The sequence below is a fragment of the Pseudorasbora parva genome, chromosome 10 (genome assembly GCF_024679245.1).
Source record: "Pseudorasbora parva isolate DD20220531a chromosome 10, ASM2467924v1, whole genome shotgun sequence".
Classification (NCBI taxonomy): domain Eukaryota; kingdom Metazoa; phylum Chordata; class Actinopteri; order Cypriniformes; family Gobionidae; genus Pseudorasbora; species Pseudorasbora parva.
In genome coordinates this window covers 48,132,530-48,151,309 of record NC_090181.1, presented here as the reverse complement: position 1 = coordinate 48,151,309, position 18,780 = coordinate 48,132,530, and the positions used below count along the sequence as shown (strand labels likewise).

General features: G+C 41.8%; 1 protein-coding gene and 1 long non-coding RNA gene across 2 annotated transcripts in view; both read right to left on the bottom strand.

The window, feature by feature from the left end:
- dph6 (diphthamine biosynthesis 6) overlaps window positions 1–18,780 on the bottom strand; it is a 228,992-nt gene that overhangs the window by 161,395 nt on the left and 48,817 nt on the right. Inside the window, exon 5 of the mRNA XM_067456290.1 lies at window positions 14,522–14,640. Coding sequence (XP_067312391.1) covers window positions 14,522–14,640 — 119 coding nt within the window. The remainder of the gene's footprint in view (window positions 1–14,521; window positions 14,641–18,780) is intronic.
- Window positions 1,783–5,166, bottom strand: LOC137090796 (uncharacterized). Its single transcript, XR_010907973.1, has 5 exons — window positions 4,932–5,166; window positions 4,113–4,174; window positions 3,896–4,017; window positions 3,519–3,653; window positions 1,783–2,029 (listed from the first exon to the last, which is right to left on the bottom strand). It is a non-coding gene; the product is annotated as an uncharacterized lncRNA (long non-coding RNA).

Genomic DNA, 18,780 nt, shown 5'->3' with positions numbered 1-18,780 from the left:
AACTTGTAAAGTTTCTCTGTATGCGAGAGATGTATTACATATGAATCTTTACTATCTCCTACTCCCATCATGGGAATAGCAAGCTGATGTCTGTGTGATGGATAAATGATTCTCGTCATTTTGATGCAAGGTAAATTAGTGTAAAATGAACTGTGATCACAATAGGAAAGTTGGGCCCTTAAGTAAGGGATAATGTCCACCAGCCAGTTGTTATCTCAGAATAAACCCCTCCAGAGTGATCAGGACCCCGAGGCGAAGCGGAGCGTCACTCTGAAGGGGTTTATTCTGAGATAACAACCGGCTGGGTGGACATTATCCCGCTTATTACACGCCTACTAGTCTCAAATAAATTATTATTAGACACAAAATATTGTCTCGAGATTAAATATTTTATTAGCTCTAACGCAAAGCTTCCGCAGAGAAACAGTTCCAGACTGCTTTAAGCCTTTATCTATCGCTGCTAAATGTTGAGAATGAATGCTGAAAGGGTTAGTTCAGCCAAAAATTAAAAACCAAGCCTCTGATTTACTCACCCTCAGGTCATTATAGGTGTTTATGACATTCTTCTGTCAGACAAATACAATCAGAGTTATATTTAAAGGGGGGGTGAAATGCTGTTTCATGCATACTGATCTTTTTACACTGTTAAAGACTTGGAATCCCATACTAAACATAGACAAAGTTTCAAAAGTTAAGGTGGACGTTTGATGGGAGTATTTCTTTGTCAAAAATACTACTTCCGGTTAGTCATAAGTTTCGGCAAGTTTTTTGAGATCATGCGTCCCCATTGACGTTAGTGGGGGCGGAATTTCCTTGTATGGGCCTTACGGACAATTCTACCGGAAGCGCGTGAGAGAGAGCGAGGGAGAGAGCGAAAGCAACAGCCTACGCCCATCAAAGCGCTGGTTTGTAGATTGCTGGACAGGTGACAATTACACATAATGTCACCAAAAAAGTGCGTTTTTGGTTGCCAGACCAAGACAGTCTTGCACAGATTCTCCAAAACCCCGCGTTAAGGCAACAGTGGATGTAATTTGCTTTTCCGGATCAGCAACTGAGTTGCGCGAATGTTTATATCTGTTCGCTGCATTTCGGTGCCGACTGTTTCACAAGGCCCAGCTCGACGCCGCATTTTCCCAATCGCCTAATGCTGAAGGATGGAGCAGTCCCAACGTTACTCACTTAAAAACGTTGGGTTAAAAATAACCCAACACGTAACCCAACTGTGGGTTGGTATAGCACCTTCCCAACGTTGGGTTATTTTAACCCAATGCATTGGGTTACAAAACAGTTGGGTTAAAAGTAACCCAACAGTTGAGTTAAATTTTTATTTTTATTCAAGCCATTATTTTAATAAATAAAATACCCATTGTTTTCAAATACAGATTTTTTTATTTGTATAAAACAATACATGTGCTTTAAAATATATATTTTAAATGTCAAACTAAATATTGGGGAGTAAATATTTATTGTAAATATACATAAATGTGTAAATATTAAATTCAAAATACACAGCACACATAATACACAAAAATGTACATAAATTATAAACATACATAAAAGGTGTACATACAAAACAAAAATTAAAAATGAACACAACAAATATTAAATTAAAAACCTATACAAATATGGACAGAATACACAAATTCATAATATTAAATTCTTCCAGAAATAAACAACTTTATTAAAAAATATACATTGTACACTGTATGCCTTTATGTGTTGTTAACATATCTTAAGTAGCAAAACAAATACAAATTATGATATAGTTTTTAATGAGGCAGCAAAATATATATTCAAGTTTGCATGCTACAAAATCTCCCAAATGGGGCAGAGGTCTTTGGATAGTTCATGTCATAAATAAATAAAAAATCTGAAACATACAGCCAGTGCTTGAAATAAGGTCTTCTGTTCAACTGCCTCCACAATGAAAATGAAAAAAATCAGCGAGGTCTCTTTGTCCCCAAGCATCGTCATGTGGATCCTGGCTTGTCTCACTGTTCAGCTAATGCTCCATGTTAGTTCCAACCTTAAAAGAATTAAAAAAAGTTCAGTTTGCTTGCACTGTGACAACATCAGCAGTGTTAAATTACGTAAAAGTTACAATGAAGCAGTGTTGTACTGAATTAAACAAATTGTCACTAATTAGTCATTACATCTGCTGTTCATTTTTCACCAATCAACATACTAATCCTCATGCTGTTTCAAACCCGTAAGACTTTGGTTCATCTTCTGAACACAGAAAGGCCTAGAAAGGCAGTAAAGATATTAATGTAATCTATGTGACTCCAGTAATTCAACCTCAGTTTTATGAAGTGACAAGCGTATATTCTATCCCTTAACCATAATTTACCACTTTATTTACAAAACATTAATCTCAACACATGTTCACGAGAGCCCCTTGACGCATGCGTGTTGTGTTGAAAAGAGAGCAAATGTTGTTGTGTTTTTTTTTGTGTTGTTGTTGCAAAAAGCACTCGTGTCGCTTCATAAAACTGAGGTTAGACCACTTGAATCCCATGGATTACTTTAATGCTGTCTGACCTGGGTCTTAAAGTGGTAGTTGCGTAGGTCGTCAATGGAGAGACAGAAACCTCGCAGATTTCTTCAACATTTGTGTTTTAAAGAACAACGAAAGTCTTACAACAACACGAGGGTAATTCATGAGATAGTTTACCCAAAAAAGAAAATGACTCCGTGATTTACTCACCCTCAAGCCAACCTAGGTGTGTATGACATTCTTCTTTCAGACAAATACAATCTGAGTTATATTAATAAATATCCTGGCTCTTCAAAGCTTTATAATGGAAGCCCCTAATTTAAAGCGCAAAAATGCATCCATCCATTATAAAAGTGCTTCACACGGCTCCGGAGATTAATAAGAACCCATTGAAGTGAATTGATGGGATTGTGTAAGAAAAATATCCATATTTAACACGTTATAAAGTAAAATATCTAGCTTCCAGTGGACCGCCTTAAGTTTTCAACTTCTGAAAAAAGCGTAACTGCTGTGAGAATAACGTCGGACGTAGCGTAAAAAAGCGTAAATGCAGAGACGATTAAGTTGGACGTAGCGTAAGCGTTTTGAATTGCGAGAGGCGTTACAGTTTCTTTGTAAGTTGAATAAGGAAGGCTGTCTGTCGAAAATTTGTTATTTTAGTCTATAAAGTTTTAAATATGGATATTTTTTCAACAAAAACCCATCGATTCACCTCAGAAGGCCCTTATTAGCCTCATGGAGCCGTATGGATTACTTTCATAATGGATGGATGCACTTTTTTGGGCTTCAAATTTTGACCATTATAATGCTTGGATTAGTCAGGACATTTATTAATAACTGATTGTGTTCGCCTGAAAGAAGAATGTCATACACACCTAGGATGACTTGAGGGTGAGTACATTATGGGATATTTTTTGGGTGAACTATTGGATAATCTATTAACAAGCAAAATCACTAAAGGAAATAATAAATGGATGCACTTTATCAAAGCTAATTTGATAGTGTTGCTTTTACCTACAGGCTGATGGGTGAATGTAATTAAGCTTCTCTTCATTTCAGCATATGTTGGACACACCATGTTGTCCATTTGTGAGGTATGACGATGATGGCAGGATGGCAGGAAAGGTTTTAAAGGCAATTTCTCCATGATCATCTTTGAAAGACAAGTTAACAGAAAAAGAGAAAAAAACAGTTTTCACCTATACCAAATGTGTGGACCTGATTTCATATGCACTTAGACACAACCAAAACAACTTATTGAAATTAAAACATACTGTATGAAAATGAGAGAAGACAGCTGAAAAAAATAATAATAAACTGGTTGTTTCCCAAACAACCTGGTTCTGTAGTAGACCCTGCACTGCACATTGGCCTATCTAATGTTATTCAACTTACCAGCTTGTTAGTAGAGACTCCAAACCCGGAAATGTGCGTCAGATAAGGAAGACATCGAACTTGTGTACTATTGGGGATACTCCAGGACTAGAGTCGAGAACCACTGAGATCCAATCCTTCCTCTGCATTAGAATGAAGCAGGGGGAAAAAATAACCAGAAAAGTATATAAGTCTTTAAAAAATAATTGTGTACAACTTGTTTCAATATCGTACTCACCTTTAATTAAATGGCAGAGGTTCAACTGTTCTAGTCTTTGCTTCACAAATGAATCCATTGGTCTACAACACAGGTATATAACACATTTAGTACAACATATTTAAAATAAAGGCAAAAACTGTCATAGCTTCATAAGAAAACGTACTTTAGTTGTATGATTTAGCTACTCCTGTAATACGTTTAATAGTAACATGCATAATATATATTCATATGACAACATTCATTATGAATATAGGCCTACCACATTTCTGTCAAATTATCATAGTTGCAGTTTGTGTTAACTTACTACGGTACAACTAGGTAATTTGTGGGTTGGAAAACATTCTAACTGTCGTGAACTAACGTTACAATTGTTAGCACAATATTTCAGTTTTCTGCGTCAATGCTGTTGTGAATATCTGCACTCATTCATCTCACAACAGATATTTAGAGTAGTAAGTTATACTGTTGGATATTCGGCGAATTCAAACGCTTCTCCCTGGATCTCACAGCGCTGCTGTGGTGTCGTGTGACCGGGTCTGAGCTCGCGCTGCACGGGCCGAGCTGATAATGCTCCGCGCGGCGTTAGATAGTGATTTCAGACCAGGCATAAGTTACTTACTTTCTTTATCGCCGTATTAAGTTTCTAAATAGGTACACTAGAATAATGTTTTTACTTTATTACTGCTAGCGAGCTAACTGGGATAGCTATGGTTTATTTTTCCAGAGCATTAACGGGATTTTTTTAAATAAAATTCAGTTTTCGACTATATTCAACGTTTCAGTACACAATACATAATGTTATAAGAGTTGTATTCATAAAAAAATGACATGTCTTACCTTTCATTTCATAATCAGGCTGCAGCAGCATCTTCTGTTGGCAGTAGCTGGACGGTTTGCCGTTAAAATTTGAACCGTCACTGGGGAAACCGTATTTAACCCAACGGCCGGGTTATTACTAAAAATAACCCAACGATGTTAAAATAACCCAACGTTTTGCAAAATAACCCAACATATTGACCCAATATGTGTAACCCAACGGTTGGGTTAAAAAAATAACCCAACGTTTTTTACTGTGTAGAAGGGTGAGTGAGACTGCTTCAAATGTCTCTACACAAACCACGCGTAAACACACAAACACACGTGCACAACTGCACTTCCCACATGTACACCTTCAAAGACAAAAATACGACGATATAATTCAAGTATAAATATGTAAATAACACAAGCCGCTAAGCATATTATATAGTTAGTGTATAACTTGTAGCACATAGAGACGTCCTGCTCTAGTCGTTTTTGCTGCTGCTCCTGTTCAACTGCAGCCTCTGGGTCTGATTCCGGATCATAGATGTATGGCTGTATCTGATTAAAAGCCATATTTTTATTTTGAATAAAGTTTTTTTCCCGCTGTTAGGGATGACGGACTCGACTCAACACTACAGCGCTGCTGTACACGTCATTATTTAGCTCCGCTCACACGACACGCCCCCACCCGCTCGGCTTTTTTCGGAAAGACTCGGAACAGCGCATCTTTCTTATATAATTATTAAAAAAATAAAGACTTTTCGGAGATATGCAGGATGCAATGCTACTCTATAGGTACTCAAGATTGACATGACACTGACTGAAACTGAGTGTTTCACCCCCCCTTTAAAAAGTCCAGGCTAACGTTAATCCCAGCAGTAGTTGGAGCTGTTTCTGAAGTCCATTAAATGCAGCTGTCCGTCAAATAACGTGCTCCACACGACTCCGATGGGTTAATAGAGCCTTCTGATTCCAATCGATGCGTTTGTGTCAGAAAAATATCCATATTTAAAACGTTATAAAGGAAACCCGCCTTGAAGTCTTCCATTGTAACCCACGGCTGTTTAAGCCACAAGATGGCGCCAGCGTTAAGCACAGAAGTAGAACCGGTCAGGATAACTCGCAGTACCCGGATGAGCGGTGTGTGTTATCTGGGAATAACGTACCGCTGGAATGCACGATTGACCAATCAGAATCAAGCATTTCACAGCGCCGTGTAATAAAAGTGTTTAATCAGACATTACACTAATGATATGCATGAACAGGAAAAGTGGGCAGGACACCCGCCCACAACCATATCTTATTGGCCGGAGACGCCCCCAAGGAGGGACCTTGGGGCCCGTTTAAAACTCCCGGGCAACAAGATATCTTTGCTTTTTGTTTTGCTTCGTGCTTTACTGACTGCCATGGTTTTGCGGTGACTTCTGCTTTGATCGCGCGGGCCTTTCCTGGCTGCACGCAGCGTCCTCCGAGCTACCCAGAGCTCTTCATCATCACCACACTCCAAAACTCCGAACCTCGCCGTAGAAAACTTCCTGGAGTCCGCGCAGTGGCGCCACAGAGGTCATCCAGGATCAGGCTTTTCAACCCGCAAAAAAAAAAAAAAAGAAAACTATTCATCCCTCTGACCCCAACAACTGACCACCAGCCGAGCAACGCAGTACTAAGAGGAACCCATGCTCGTAGGAGCATTCAAACGCACGTACATGACTCTTCATTCTGGCTGAACTGGTAAAATCATATCTAAGCGAGCAAACTAAGGTTGACCTGCTAGTATATTGATTCACAGGTTGTGGTTAAGAAATCATTGGGACTTCACTCCTTTCCATTAACAAACCTCCCTTTCCCAGTAACTGTATGAATGTGTGTTTTTGTTAGTTTCTGTGTGTTTAGAATAGTCCAATAAACTTTTGTTTACCTTTTTCATCTATGCAAGTGTCTTAGGCTATGTGTTTATAAGTTACTGCCTCAAACTGACCGATTGTGTAACCTAAGCTCACAAACAGTGAACATAGATTGATATTATTGCCGTTGTAACGGGTAATATCCCGATTCAGGATTGATAATGTACTCTAATTTCAACGTATCGCTGGACGAATAGTTGATAAAGCGTTAAATATTAATTTTGAATCCTTTTAATATGTATCACGGTTCCTTTCACTGTAATTCAATACCCCTTTGAGTTATTTGATCCGAATCTATTTCCTACAATAAAGACATGAATCAGCGAGTTTGGTGTGGAGGAACTTGACTGGCCTGCACCTGACCTGATGCAACAGAGATATACAATATTACGGTGAGATTACAATAACAGCATGGATATGTTACAGTGATGGTATTGTGATGTTATGGTCTTGTTATGGGTAAGGGTTAGGGGCTAATATTAATAGTAAGGGTTATGGGTTAATATTAAAAGGTATGTGAGCATTAATCGTATCATAAAAAAGAATATATATATATATATATATATATATATATATATATATATATATATATATATATATATATATATATATATATATATATATATATATACACACATATTTCTTCTTCCTCTATTTTTTTCTTTCCCTCCCTATTCTATCTTATGGTTGTCACATGCCTGTCCTGTCTTGTGTGCACATGTTAGTTGAGCATGTGCTCCTGTCATTGTCTGATCCCTCCCCCTTGTTATCTGATTAGTGTTGATTTCTCCCACCTGTTCCCTCTTGATTTCTTCCCTTTATAAGCTCCCTGTGTTTGTCAGTCTGGGTCGGATCCTTGTTATGTAATGTCTGCGTCTCCAGTCCTCCCCGTGATTCTGTTCTGGTATGTTTTTGAGTTTATGTTTTGATTATGTATTTTTGCCCCCTTGTGGGTTTTGTTTTGTATTTATGTTTCTTTTTATAATAAATTATCACTTCTTTTGCACGAGTCCTTGCACCCTTTTCTTTTGTGTGTAACGTGACAATGGTACTCTGAGTAATATCCAAAATGTTGTATTCAAGGCACTTTTTGCATTTCTTCGCCTCTTCATGACGGATCGCTTCCTGTACTCCTTAAGCCTAGTTCACACTGCCCGATTTTTGCCCCGATTTTGAGTCGCCGACAGGTTTTGTGAAATCGCCGACAAATGCCCAAGATCACAGGCAAATCGGTGCTCGTGCACACGAGTGACAATCACGCAGTGTGAATAATCAAAGACGCGATCAGAGAGAATCGCCGACAGCCAATGAGAGAGTGAGATACAGGGCAGCAGGAGGTTCAGGGAGGAGTTATAGAGCAGAATATCAGTATTTTAATAGATATATTTACAATTCTATCAAACAGAAACAAAGACCAAACATTTGCACATCCAGCCGCAGCAGCAGCACATTACAAAATTATTAATTTACCTCAAACTGTCTTTGCAGAACAAAATCCTGGCTCCCTCTGTCTCTCCAACAATTTCTTCCGCCATAATATTTTTTCTTTTTCTCCACAAATCAGCGCACATACTATTTGAAGCAAACTTTGTGCAGTTTATAATAACATTTCCAAGTCTCGCGCGAGAACTCCGGTCTGACGCACGTGTGATCTCGCGTTGTTTACTCGTCACATCGCACGTGTACTTAGGAAACGTAGTTTGCGCACCGGAGAGAGAGAGAGTTGTCGGGGATTCTTCCTCTTGTTCAGTCATGCAGTGTGAACTCCTCTGTCGTCAAACCATCGGTCAGTGTGAACTCCTCTGTGGTCAAACCATCGGTCAGTGTGAACTCCTCTGTGGTCAAACCATCGGTCAGTGTGAACTCCTCTGTGGTCAAACCATCGGTCAGTGTGAACTCCTCTGTCGTCAAACCATCGGTCAGTGTGAACTCCTCTGTGGTCAAACCATCGGTCAGTGTGAACTCCTCTGTGGTCAAACCATCGGTCGGTGTGAACTCCTCTGTGGTCAAACCATCGGTCAGTGTGAACTCCTCTGTGGTCAAACCATCGGTCAGTGTGAACTCCTTTGTCGTCAAACCATCGGTCAGTGTGAACTCCTCTGTGGTCAAACCATCGGTCAGTGTGAACTCCTCTGTGGTCAAACCATCGGTCAGTGTGAACTCCTCTGTCGTCAAACCATCGGTCAGTGTGAACTCCTCTGTGGTCAAACCATCGGTCAGTGTGAACTCCTCTGTCGTCAAACCATCGGTCAGTGTGAACTCCTCTGTGGTCAAACCATCGGTCAGTGTGAACTCCTCTGTGGTCAAACCATCGGTCAGTGTGAACTCCTGTCGTCAAACCATCGGTCAGTGTGAACTCCTGTCGTCAAACCATCGGTCAGTGTGAACTCCTCTGTGGTCAAACCATCGGTCAGTGTGAACTCCTGTCGTCAAACCATCGGTCAGTGTGAACTCCTGTCGTCAAACCATCGGTCAGTGTGAACTCCTGTCGTCAAACCATCGGTCAGTGTGAACTCCTCTGTCGTCAAACCATCGGTCAGTGTGAACTCCTCTGTGGTCAAACCATCGGTCAGTGTGAACTCCTCTGTGGTCAAACCATCGGTCAGTGTGAACTCCTCTGTGGTCAAACCATCGGTCAGTGTGAACTCCTCTGTGGTCAAACCATCGGTCAGTGTGAACTCCTCTGTGGTCAAACCATCGGTCAGTGTGAACTCCTCTGTGGTCAAACCATCGGTCAGTGTGAACTCCTCTGTGGTCAAACCATCGGTCGGTGTGAACTCCTCTGTGGTCAAACCATCGGTCAGTGTGAACTCCTCTGTGGTCAAACCATCGGTCAGTGTGAACTCCTTTGTCGTCAAACCATCGGTCAGTGTGAACTCCTCTGTGGTCAAACCATCGGTCAGTGTGAACTCCTCTGTGGTCAAACCATCGGTCAGTGTGAACTCCTCTGTCGTCAAACCATCGGTCAGTGTGAACTCCTCTGTGGTCAAACCATCGGTCAGTGTGAACTCCTCTGTCGTCAAACCATCGGTCAGTGTGAACTCCTCTGTGGTCAAACCATCGGTCAGTGTGAACTCCTCTGTGGTCAAACCATCGGTCAGTGTGAACTCCTGTCGTCAAACCATCGGTCAGTGTGAACTCCTCTGTGGTCAAACCATCGGTCAGTGTGAACTCCTGTCGTCAAACCATCGGTCAGTGTGAACTCCTCTGTCGTCAAACCATCGGTCAGTGTGAACTCCTGTCGTCAAACCATCGGTCAGTGTGAACTCCTGTCGTCAAACCATCGGTCAGTGTGAACTCCTGTCGTCAAACCATCGGTCAGTGTGAACTCCTGTCGTCAAACCATCGGTCAGTGTGAACTCCTCTGTCGTCAAACCATCGGTCAGTGTGAACTCCTCTGTGGTCAAACCATCGGTCAGTGTGAACTCCTGTCGTCAAACCATCGGTCAGTGTGAACTCCTCTGTGGTCAAACCATCGGTCAGTGTGAACTCCTCTGTCGTCAAACCATCGGTCAGTGTGAACTCCTCTGTGGTCAAACCATCGGTCAGTGTGAACTCCTGTCGTCAAACCATCGGTCAGTGTGAACTCCTCTGTGGTCAAACCATCGGTCAGTGTGAACTCCTCTGTGGTCAAACCATCGGTCAGTGTGAACTCCTCTGTGGTCAAACCATCGGTCAGTGTGAACTCCTGTCGTCAAACCATCGGTCAGTGTGAACTCCTCTGTGGTCAAACCATCGGTCAGTGTGAACTCCTGTGGTCAAACCATCGGTCAGTGTGAACTCCTCTGTGGTCAAACCATCGGTCAGTGTGAACTCCTCTGTGGTCAAACCATCGGTCAGTGTGAACTCCTGTCGTCAAACCATCGGTCAGTGTGAACTCCTCTGTGGTCAAACCATCGGTCAGTGTGAACTCCTCTGTGGTCAAACCATCGGTCAGTGTGAACTCCTCTGTGGTCAAACCATCGGTCAGTGTGAACTCCTCTGTGGTCAAACCATCGGTCAGTGTGAACTCCTCTGTGGTCAAACCATCGGTCAGTGTGAACTCCTCTGTGGTCAAACCATCGGTCAGTGTGAACTCCTGTCGTCAAACCATCGGTCAGTGTGAACTCCTCTGTGGTCAAACCATCGGTCAGTGTGAACTCCTCTGTGGTCAAACCATCGGTCAGTGTGAACTCCTCTGTGGTCAAACCATCGGTCAGTGTGAACTCCTGTCGTCAAACCATCGGTCAGTGTGAACTCCTCTGTGGTCAAACCATCGGTCAGTGTGAACTCCTCTGTGGTCAAACCATCGGTCAGTGTGAACTCCTCTGTGGTCAAACCATCGGTCAGTGTGAACTCCTCTGTGGTCAAACCATCGGTCAGTGTGAACTCCTCTGTGGTCAAACCATCGGTCAGTGTGAACTCCTCTGTGGTCAAACCATCGGTCAGTGTGAACTCCTGTCGTCAAACCATCGGTCAGTGTGAACTCCTGTCGTCAAACCATCGGTCAGTGTGAACTCCTCTGTGGTCAAACCATCGGTCAGTGTGAACTCCTCTGTCGTCAAACCATCGGTCAGTGTGAACTCCTCTGTCGTCAAACCATCGGTCAGTGTGAACTCCTGTCGTCAAACCGTCGGTCAGTGTGAACTCCTGTCGTCAAACCATCGGTCAGTGTGAACTCCTGTCATCAAACCATCGGTCAGTGTGAACTCCTCTGTGGTCAAACCATCGGTCAGTGTGAACTCCTCTGTGGTCAAACCATCGGTCAGTGTGAACTCCTGTCGTCAAACCATCGGTCAGTGTGAACTCCTCTGTCGTCAAACCATCGGTCAGTGTGAACTCCTGTCGTCAAACCATCGGTCAGTGTGAACTCCTGTCGTCAAACCATCGGTCAGTGTGAACTCCTGTCGTCAAACCATCGGTCAGTGTGAACTCCTCTGTTGTCAAACCATCGGTCAGTGTGAACTCCTCTGTGGTCAAACCATCGGTCAGTGTGAACTCCTCTGTGGTCAAACCATCGGTCAGTGTGAACTCCTCTGTGGTCAAACCATCGGTCAGTGTGAACTCCTCTGTCGTCAAACCATCGGTCAGTGTGAACTCCTCTGTGGTCAAACCATCGGTCAGTGTGAACTCCTGTCGTCAAACCATCGGTCAGTGTGAACTCCTCTGTGGTCAAACCATCGGTCAGTGTGAACTCCTCTGTCGTCAAACCATCGGTCAGTGTGAACTCCTCTGTGGTCAAACCATCGGTCAGTGTGAACTCCTGTCGTCAAACCATCGGTCAGTGTGAACTCCTCTGTGGTCAAACCATCGGTCAGTGTGAACTCCTCTGTCGTCAAACCATCGGTCAGTGTGAACTCCTCTGTGGTCAAACCATCGGTCAGTGTGAACTCCTCTGTCGTCAAACCATCGGTCAGTGTGAACTCCTCTGTCGTCAAACCATCGGTCAGTGTGAACTCCTCTGTGGTCAAACCATCGGTCAGTGTGAACTCCTCTGTGGTCAAACCATCGGTCAGTGTGAACTCCTGTCGTCAAACCATCGGTCAGTGTGAACTCCTGTCGTCAAACCATCGGTCAGTGTGAACTCCTGTCGTCAAACCATCGGTCAGTGTGAACTCCTCTGTGGTCAAACCATCGGTCAGTGTGAACACAGCAGAGACTGAATGATACCGCAGATAGTCATGCGGTGTGAATAGAGCAGTGACCCGACGAATTTGAAAATCGTGCAGTCTGAACTAGGCTTTAGTTGTAAGTTGCTTTGGATAAAAGCGTCTGTTTAATGCTTCAATGTAAATATAAATGTACGGGCTGATTTCAGGCATAATGTGAGGCAGAGCTTTGTTTTATCGAAGCACTGTTCACCAGCATAAATTTAAAAGCCCTAAACTATTTAAAGTTTACATATTAAATGTTGGTATTCTATCACTATGTCTATCAATCCACACATGCCCAGTGTGTAAATACATTAGTCCACCACAGAAACATTTCCTTTCAGTTTAACCTTTGCAATGCAAAAAATGCTCTTCTTACTCAGTATTTTTGTCTTGTTTCTAGTCCAAACATCTACAAAGTCTTAAAACAAGAAGTATTTACTAGACAAGCAAAAGTAATTGTCTTGTTTTGGGGAAAAATAACTCAAAATGAAGAGAGTTTTTGCTTAAAATAAGATAAATAATCTGCCAATGGGGTGAGAAAAATAATCTTAATTCAAACAGAAAACAAGATTATTTTTCTCACCCCATTGGCAGATTATTTATCTTATTTTAAGCAAAAACTCTCTTCATTTTGAGTTATTTTTCCCCAAAACAAGACAATCATTTTTACTTGTCTAGTAAATGTTTCGTAATGTAAGAAGTTTTAGATATTTAGACTAGAAGCAAGACAAAAATACTGAGTAAGAAATGTATTTTTTGCAGTGTAGTGTTGAACCTGATTAGTGTTTGCCTTGCAGCGGTGCATGAAACAGGAGTGTGAGAGCAGGTGACACTGCAGCCATTTCAAGGATTAAATGAGATTACAATCTGGCCAAGACACCCTGGGTGTGCTCCAATAAAAACATCACCTCAAGAACCACACATGTGGGAATTACTGATGCCATCTGATCTGGGCTGCAAAGTTCAGGCATCCCACAGGATCAACGCCATTACAAAACGATTCTCCGTGTACTTCATTTTGTTAAACACATTAAAGTGTGAAGGGGATTTTGGTGGTACATGATACTACAGAAGCTGTATTTGTAGTGCTGCACATTGTTTGACACCGGGCCCATATTTGTAATGTTTTATAATGATTTTTCAATCAACAGAATTATTACATAATTATACATTTTTATGGATCAAGGTAGAAATCTTTGTGAAATTCCTCCAGCCCTACATCCGTCCGTTTCAGAACAGGACGCAGCAGGAATCCAATCACTTAACCGTATTCTCTTATGGGTCTTAAAGGGCTAGTTCTCCCAAAAATGTAAATTCTGTGATTAATTCCTCACCCTAATGTGGTTGGCCAGCTGTCAGACCTCCGCTCATCTTCACACACAGATGAAGATATTAGTGTTGAAATCCGATGGCTCAGAAAGGCCTTCATTGACACCAATGTCATTTCCTCTCTCAAGACCCATAAAGGCACTAAAGACGTCGTTACAAAGCCCATCTCACTACAGCGGCTCTACAATCATTGATGAAGAGGCCAGAATAGAGTTAGTGCGGGAAAAACACTAAATAACGACTTATATAGTGATGGTCGATAACAAAGATTCAAACCGTTATGATTCAGGGAATCGATTCAATGTCACGTGATTTCAGCAGTTTGACTCGCAATCCGAATCATGAATCAATTTACTGAGATGGGCTTTCATAACCGTTCGAATCTTTGTTATCGGCCATCACTATATAAGTCGTTATTTAGTGTTTTTTGCGCACTAACTCTATTCTGGCCTCTTCATCAATGATTGTAGAGCCGCTGTAGTGAGATGGGCTTTGTAACGACGTCTTTAGTGCCTTTATGGGTCTTGAGAGAGGAAATGACATTGGTGTCAATAAAGGCCTTTTTGAGCCATCGGATTTCAACACTAATATCTTCATCTGTGTGTGAAGATGAGCGGAGGTCTGATGGCTGGCCAACCACATTAGGGTGAGGAATTAATCACACAATTTACATTTTTGGGTGAACTAGCCCTTTAAGAGGAGGATAATTTTAAACCCCCAATGTTGGCTGGACTGCGCAAGCCCTGCCCGTTTCACTCACCGAATGCCGCCACTTTGATGAGTATTGCGTGGAGGCCGCTGGATATGATCTCTCGGAGCAGCTCGGCCTGGTCTCGGCGCCACAGGTACGCCAGCGGCTGAAGCTGAAGTCTCACACACCTGCAGAAAAAGCCACAGCGTCAGGTGGAGAAATCAGAGGAACACAATGCAAACTAAGCAGGCGTGGAAGAGGACATGGAAGCACTGTGAAAAATGCTCTTCTTACTCAGTATTCTTGTCTTGTTTCTAGTCTAAACATCAAAATATTCTTAAAACGAGAAGTATTTACTAGACAAGCAAAAGTAATTGTCTTGTTTTGGGGAAAAATAACTCAAAATGAAGAGAGTTTTTGCTTAAAATAAGATAAATAATCTGCCAATGGGGTGAGAAAAATAATCTTGTTTTTAAAGCTCCACTGTGTGATATTTCCCCCATCTAGCGGTGTAAAGGTTTATGACCATCCAGTGAATATTAGTTTCTGTTCCTGTCAATTCTGATTTAGTTTTAACTCCTACGGTGGCCGATTTAGTCCAAGATTAACACGGCTTCCAGTTCAACCTCGTCCATAAGTGCTCCTTCAGTGGTGAGGTTACTTTAGAAAACTATTATAATATGCAGTTATTTAATTTGTCAGTTAACATGTACGTTATGAAATCTCTGTAAAATGAATAATAGTTTTATCTTAGTGAAGTAACTTTTATCACTTTTATTGTTATTCGGTATATTGTACGACATCACTAAGGCAAAGTTTACATTTGTAGGCTATATCATTTTCTAGAGGTAGAAAAAGAAGCCTCAAGCAATCCTCCTCTTCACATTCGACACGGTGCCATCGAGTGTTAAACGCGAAAGGCGAAGCTTGAGTTTACGGGTATGTCCCTCTTTGGCTACTGTACTTTCAAGATGGAGGAGCAACATGGCGACCGGCAGTCGAACCCCTCACCCGTATGTGTTTTCAACGGCATATTATAAACTTACGAGAATACTTTATTACTAAAAAGAAGTAAATATACATTAATGAGCACATATATTTTTGAAAGAACTAAGTGTTTTTAGCGAAGAATAAACTAAAAAAGTTACACAGTGTAGCTTTAAGATTATTTTTCTCACCCCATTGGCAGATTATTTATCTTATTTTAAGCAAAAACTCTCTTCATTCTGAGTTATTTTCCCCAAAACAAGACAATTACTTTTGCTTGTCTAGTAAATACTTCTTGTTTTAAGAATTTTTAGATGTTTGGACTAGAAACAAGACAGAAATACTGAGTAAGAAGAGCATTTTTGCAGTGTGTGTGAAGTGAAAAGAGGACAGCACTTTGACACCACTTCAGAGACGATTAGCGTTCGATCTCTGGCTTGGCGGAGCACCAATGCTACGCTCAGGTGACACAGGTGAAGTCCGCTCAATGCTAGCGCTTCAGTGATTAGGGCGGTTAGCACGATACGGCTGTGCCCCGTGGCATTATGGGCTGTCAGGTGTACAGATAGGGTTACAGCACTTACCCTGCGGAGGAACAACAGCTGACTGACAGCGGTGTGTGTGGCCACATGCACTGCTCAAATGAGCCGTGGCAACATGACTTCATGACTTTGCGTAAACACACACACCACTTTGTAAAGCCAAGTGGTGTGTTATCTGTACGCATTTTGAGCTGTCTGCTTGTATGTCTACGCCGAAACTACCAGCCAGCGATCTCCACAATGTAAATGGATTTATAAATATACTAAATTATGTTTTTTTGAAAATGTAAAAATGCAGACTGTTTCGGTAACGCTTTATTAAGGGTTCAGTTATTAACTATTAACTAGTGTCTTATGATCATGATTATTCCTATGATATTGTCTGTTTATTAGCACTTCTAAAGCTCATATTAATGCCTTATTCTGCATGAGCTTATTCTACATCCCTTAATCCGACCCAATACCTAAACTTAACCGCTACAAAAACTACCTTACTAACTATTAATAAGCAGTAAATTAGGAGATTATGAGGCAGAAGGCGGAGTTAATAGTGAATATGTGTTCCTCATACTGAAGTGTTACCAATGTTTCCTGTGATGGGTAGGTTTAGGGGCAGGGACAGTGTGTGTGTGTGTGTGTGTGTGTGTGTGTGTGTGTGTGTGTGTGTGTGTGTGTGTGTGTGTGTGTGTGTGTGTGTGTGTGTGTGTGTGTGTGTGTGTGTGTGTGTGTGTGAGCCTGTTTATGTGGTTTATGAGGACACAAATTTGTATAACTACATGGGTATTACACTGGTATTACTCTATAAAGGTGGTTTATGAGGACATATCAAATGTCCTCATAATTCAAATGGTCTTAAAAACATACTAAATGATGTTTTTTTGAGAAAGTAAAAATGCAGAATGTTTCCTGTGATGGGTAGGTTTAGGGGCAGTGTGTGTGTGTGTGTGTGTGTGTGTGTGTGTGTGTGTGTGTGTGTGTGTGTGTGTGTGTGTGTGTGTGTGTGTGTGTGTGTGTGTGTGTGTGTGTGTGTGTGTGTGAGCGCGCGCGTGTGTGTGATGGGTAGGTTTAGGGGCTGGGGCAGTGTAAGGGGATAGTAAATACGGTTTGTACGGTATAAAAACCATTACGCCTATGGAGAGTCCCTGTAAACCACATAGACCAACATGTGTGTGTGTGTGTGTGTGTGTGTGTAGGTTTAGGGATAGAGATTGGGTAAGGGGATATACAGGGAGTGCAGAATTATTAGGCAAATGAGTATTTTGACCACATCATCCTCGTTATGCATGTTGTCTTACTCCAAGCTGTATAGGCTGGAAAGCCTACTACCAATTAAGCATATTAGGTGATGTGCATCTCTGTAATGAGAAGGGGTGTGGTCTAATGACATCAACACCCTATATCAGGTGTGCATAATTATTAGGACACTTCCTTTCCTTTGGCAAAATGGGTCAAAAGAAGGACTTGACAGGCTCAGAAAAGTCAAAAATAGTGAGATATATTGCAGAGGGATGCAGCAGTCTTAAAATAGCCAAGCTTCTGAAGCGTGATCATCGAACAATCAAGCGTTTCATTCAAAATAGTCAACAGGGTCGCAAGAAGCGTGTGGAAAAACCAAGGCGCAAAATAACTGCCCGTGAACTGAGAAAAGTCAAGCGTGCAGCTGCCAAGATGCCACTTGCCACCAGTTTGGCCATATTTCAGAGCTGCAACATCACTGGAGTGCCCAAAAGCACAAGGTGTGCAATACTCAGAGACATGGCCAAGGTAAGAAAGGCAGAAAGTCGACCACCACTGAACAAGACACACAAGCTGAAACGTCAAGACTGGGCCAAGAAATATCTCAAGACTGATTTTTCTAAGGTTTTATGGCCTGATGAAAAGAGAGTGAGTCTTGATGGGCCAGATGGATGGGCCCGTGGCTGGATTGGTAAAGGGCAGAGAGCTCCAGTCCGACTCAGACGCCAGCAAGGTGGAGGTGGAGTACTGGTTTGGGCTGGTCTCATCAAAGATGAGCTTGTGGGGCCTTTTCGGGTTGAGGATGGAGTCAAGCTCAACTCCCAGTCCTACTGCCAGTTTCTGGAAGACACCTTCTTCAAGCAGTGGTACAGGAAGAAGTCTGCATCCTTCAAGAAAAACATGATTTTCATGCAGGACAATGCTCCATCACACGCGTCCAAGTACTCCACAGTGTGGCTGGTAAAAAAGGGTATAAAAGAAGAAAATCTAATGATATGGCCTCCTCGTTCACCTGATCTGAACCCCATTGAGAACCTGTGGTCCATCATCAAATGTGCGATTTACAAGGAGGGGAAACAGTCCACCTCTCTGAACAGTGTCTGGGAGGCTGTGGTTGCTGCTGCACGCAATGTTGATGGTGAACAGATCAAAACACTGACAGAATCCATGGATGGCAGGCTTTTGAGTGGCCTTGCAAAGAAAGGTGGCTATATTGGTCACTGATTTGTTTTTGTTTGGTTTTTGAATGTCAGAAATGTATATTTGTGAATGTTGAGATGTTATATTGGTTTCACTGGTAAAAATAAATAATTGAAATGGGTATAAATTTGTTTTTTGTTAAGTTGCCTAATAATTATGCACAGTAATAGTCACCTGCACACACAGATATCCCCCTAAAATAGCTAAAACTAAAAACTAAAACTTCCAAAAATATTCAGCTTTGATATTAATGAGTTTTTTGTGTTCATTGAGAACATGGTTGTTGTTCAATAATAAAATTAATCCTCAAAAATACAACTTGCCTAATAATTCTGCACTCCCTGTAAAGTATCATTAACCTGA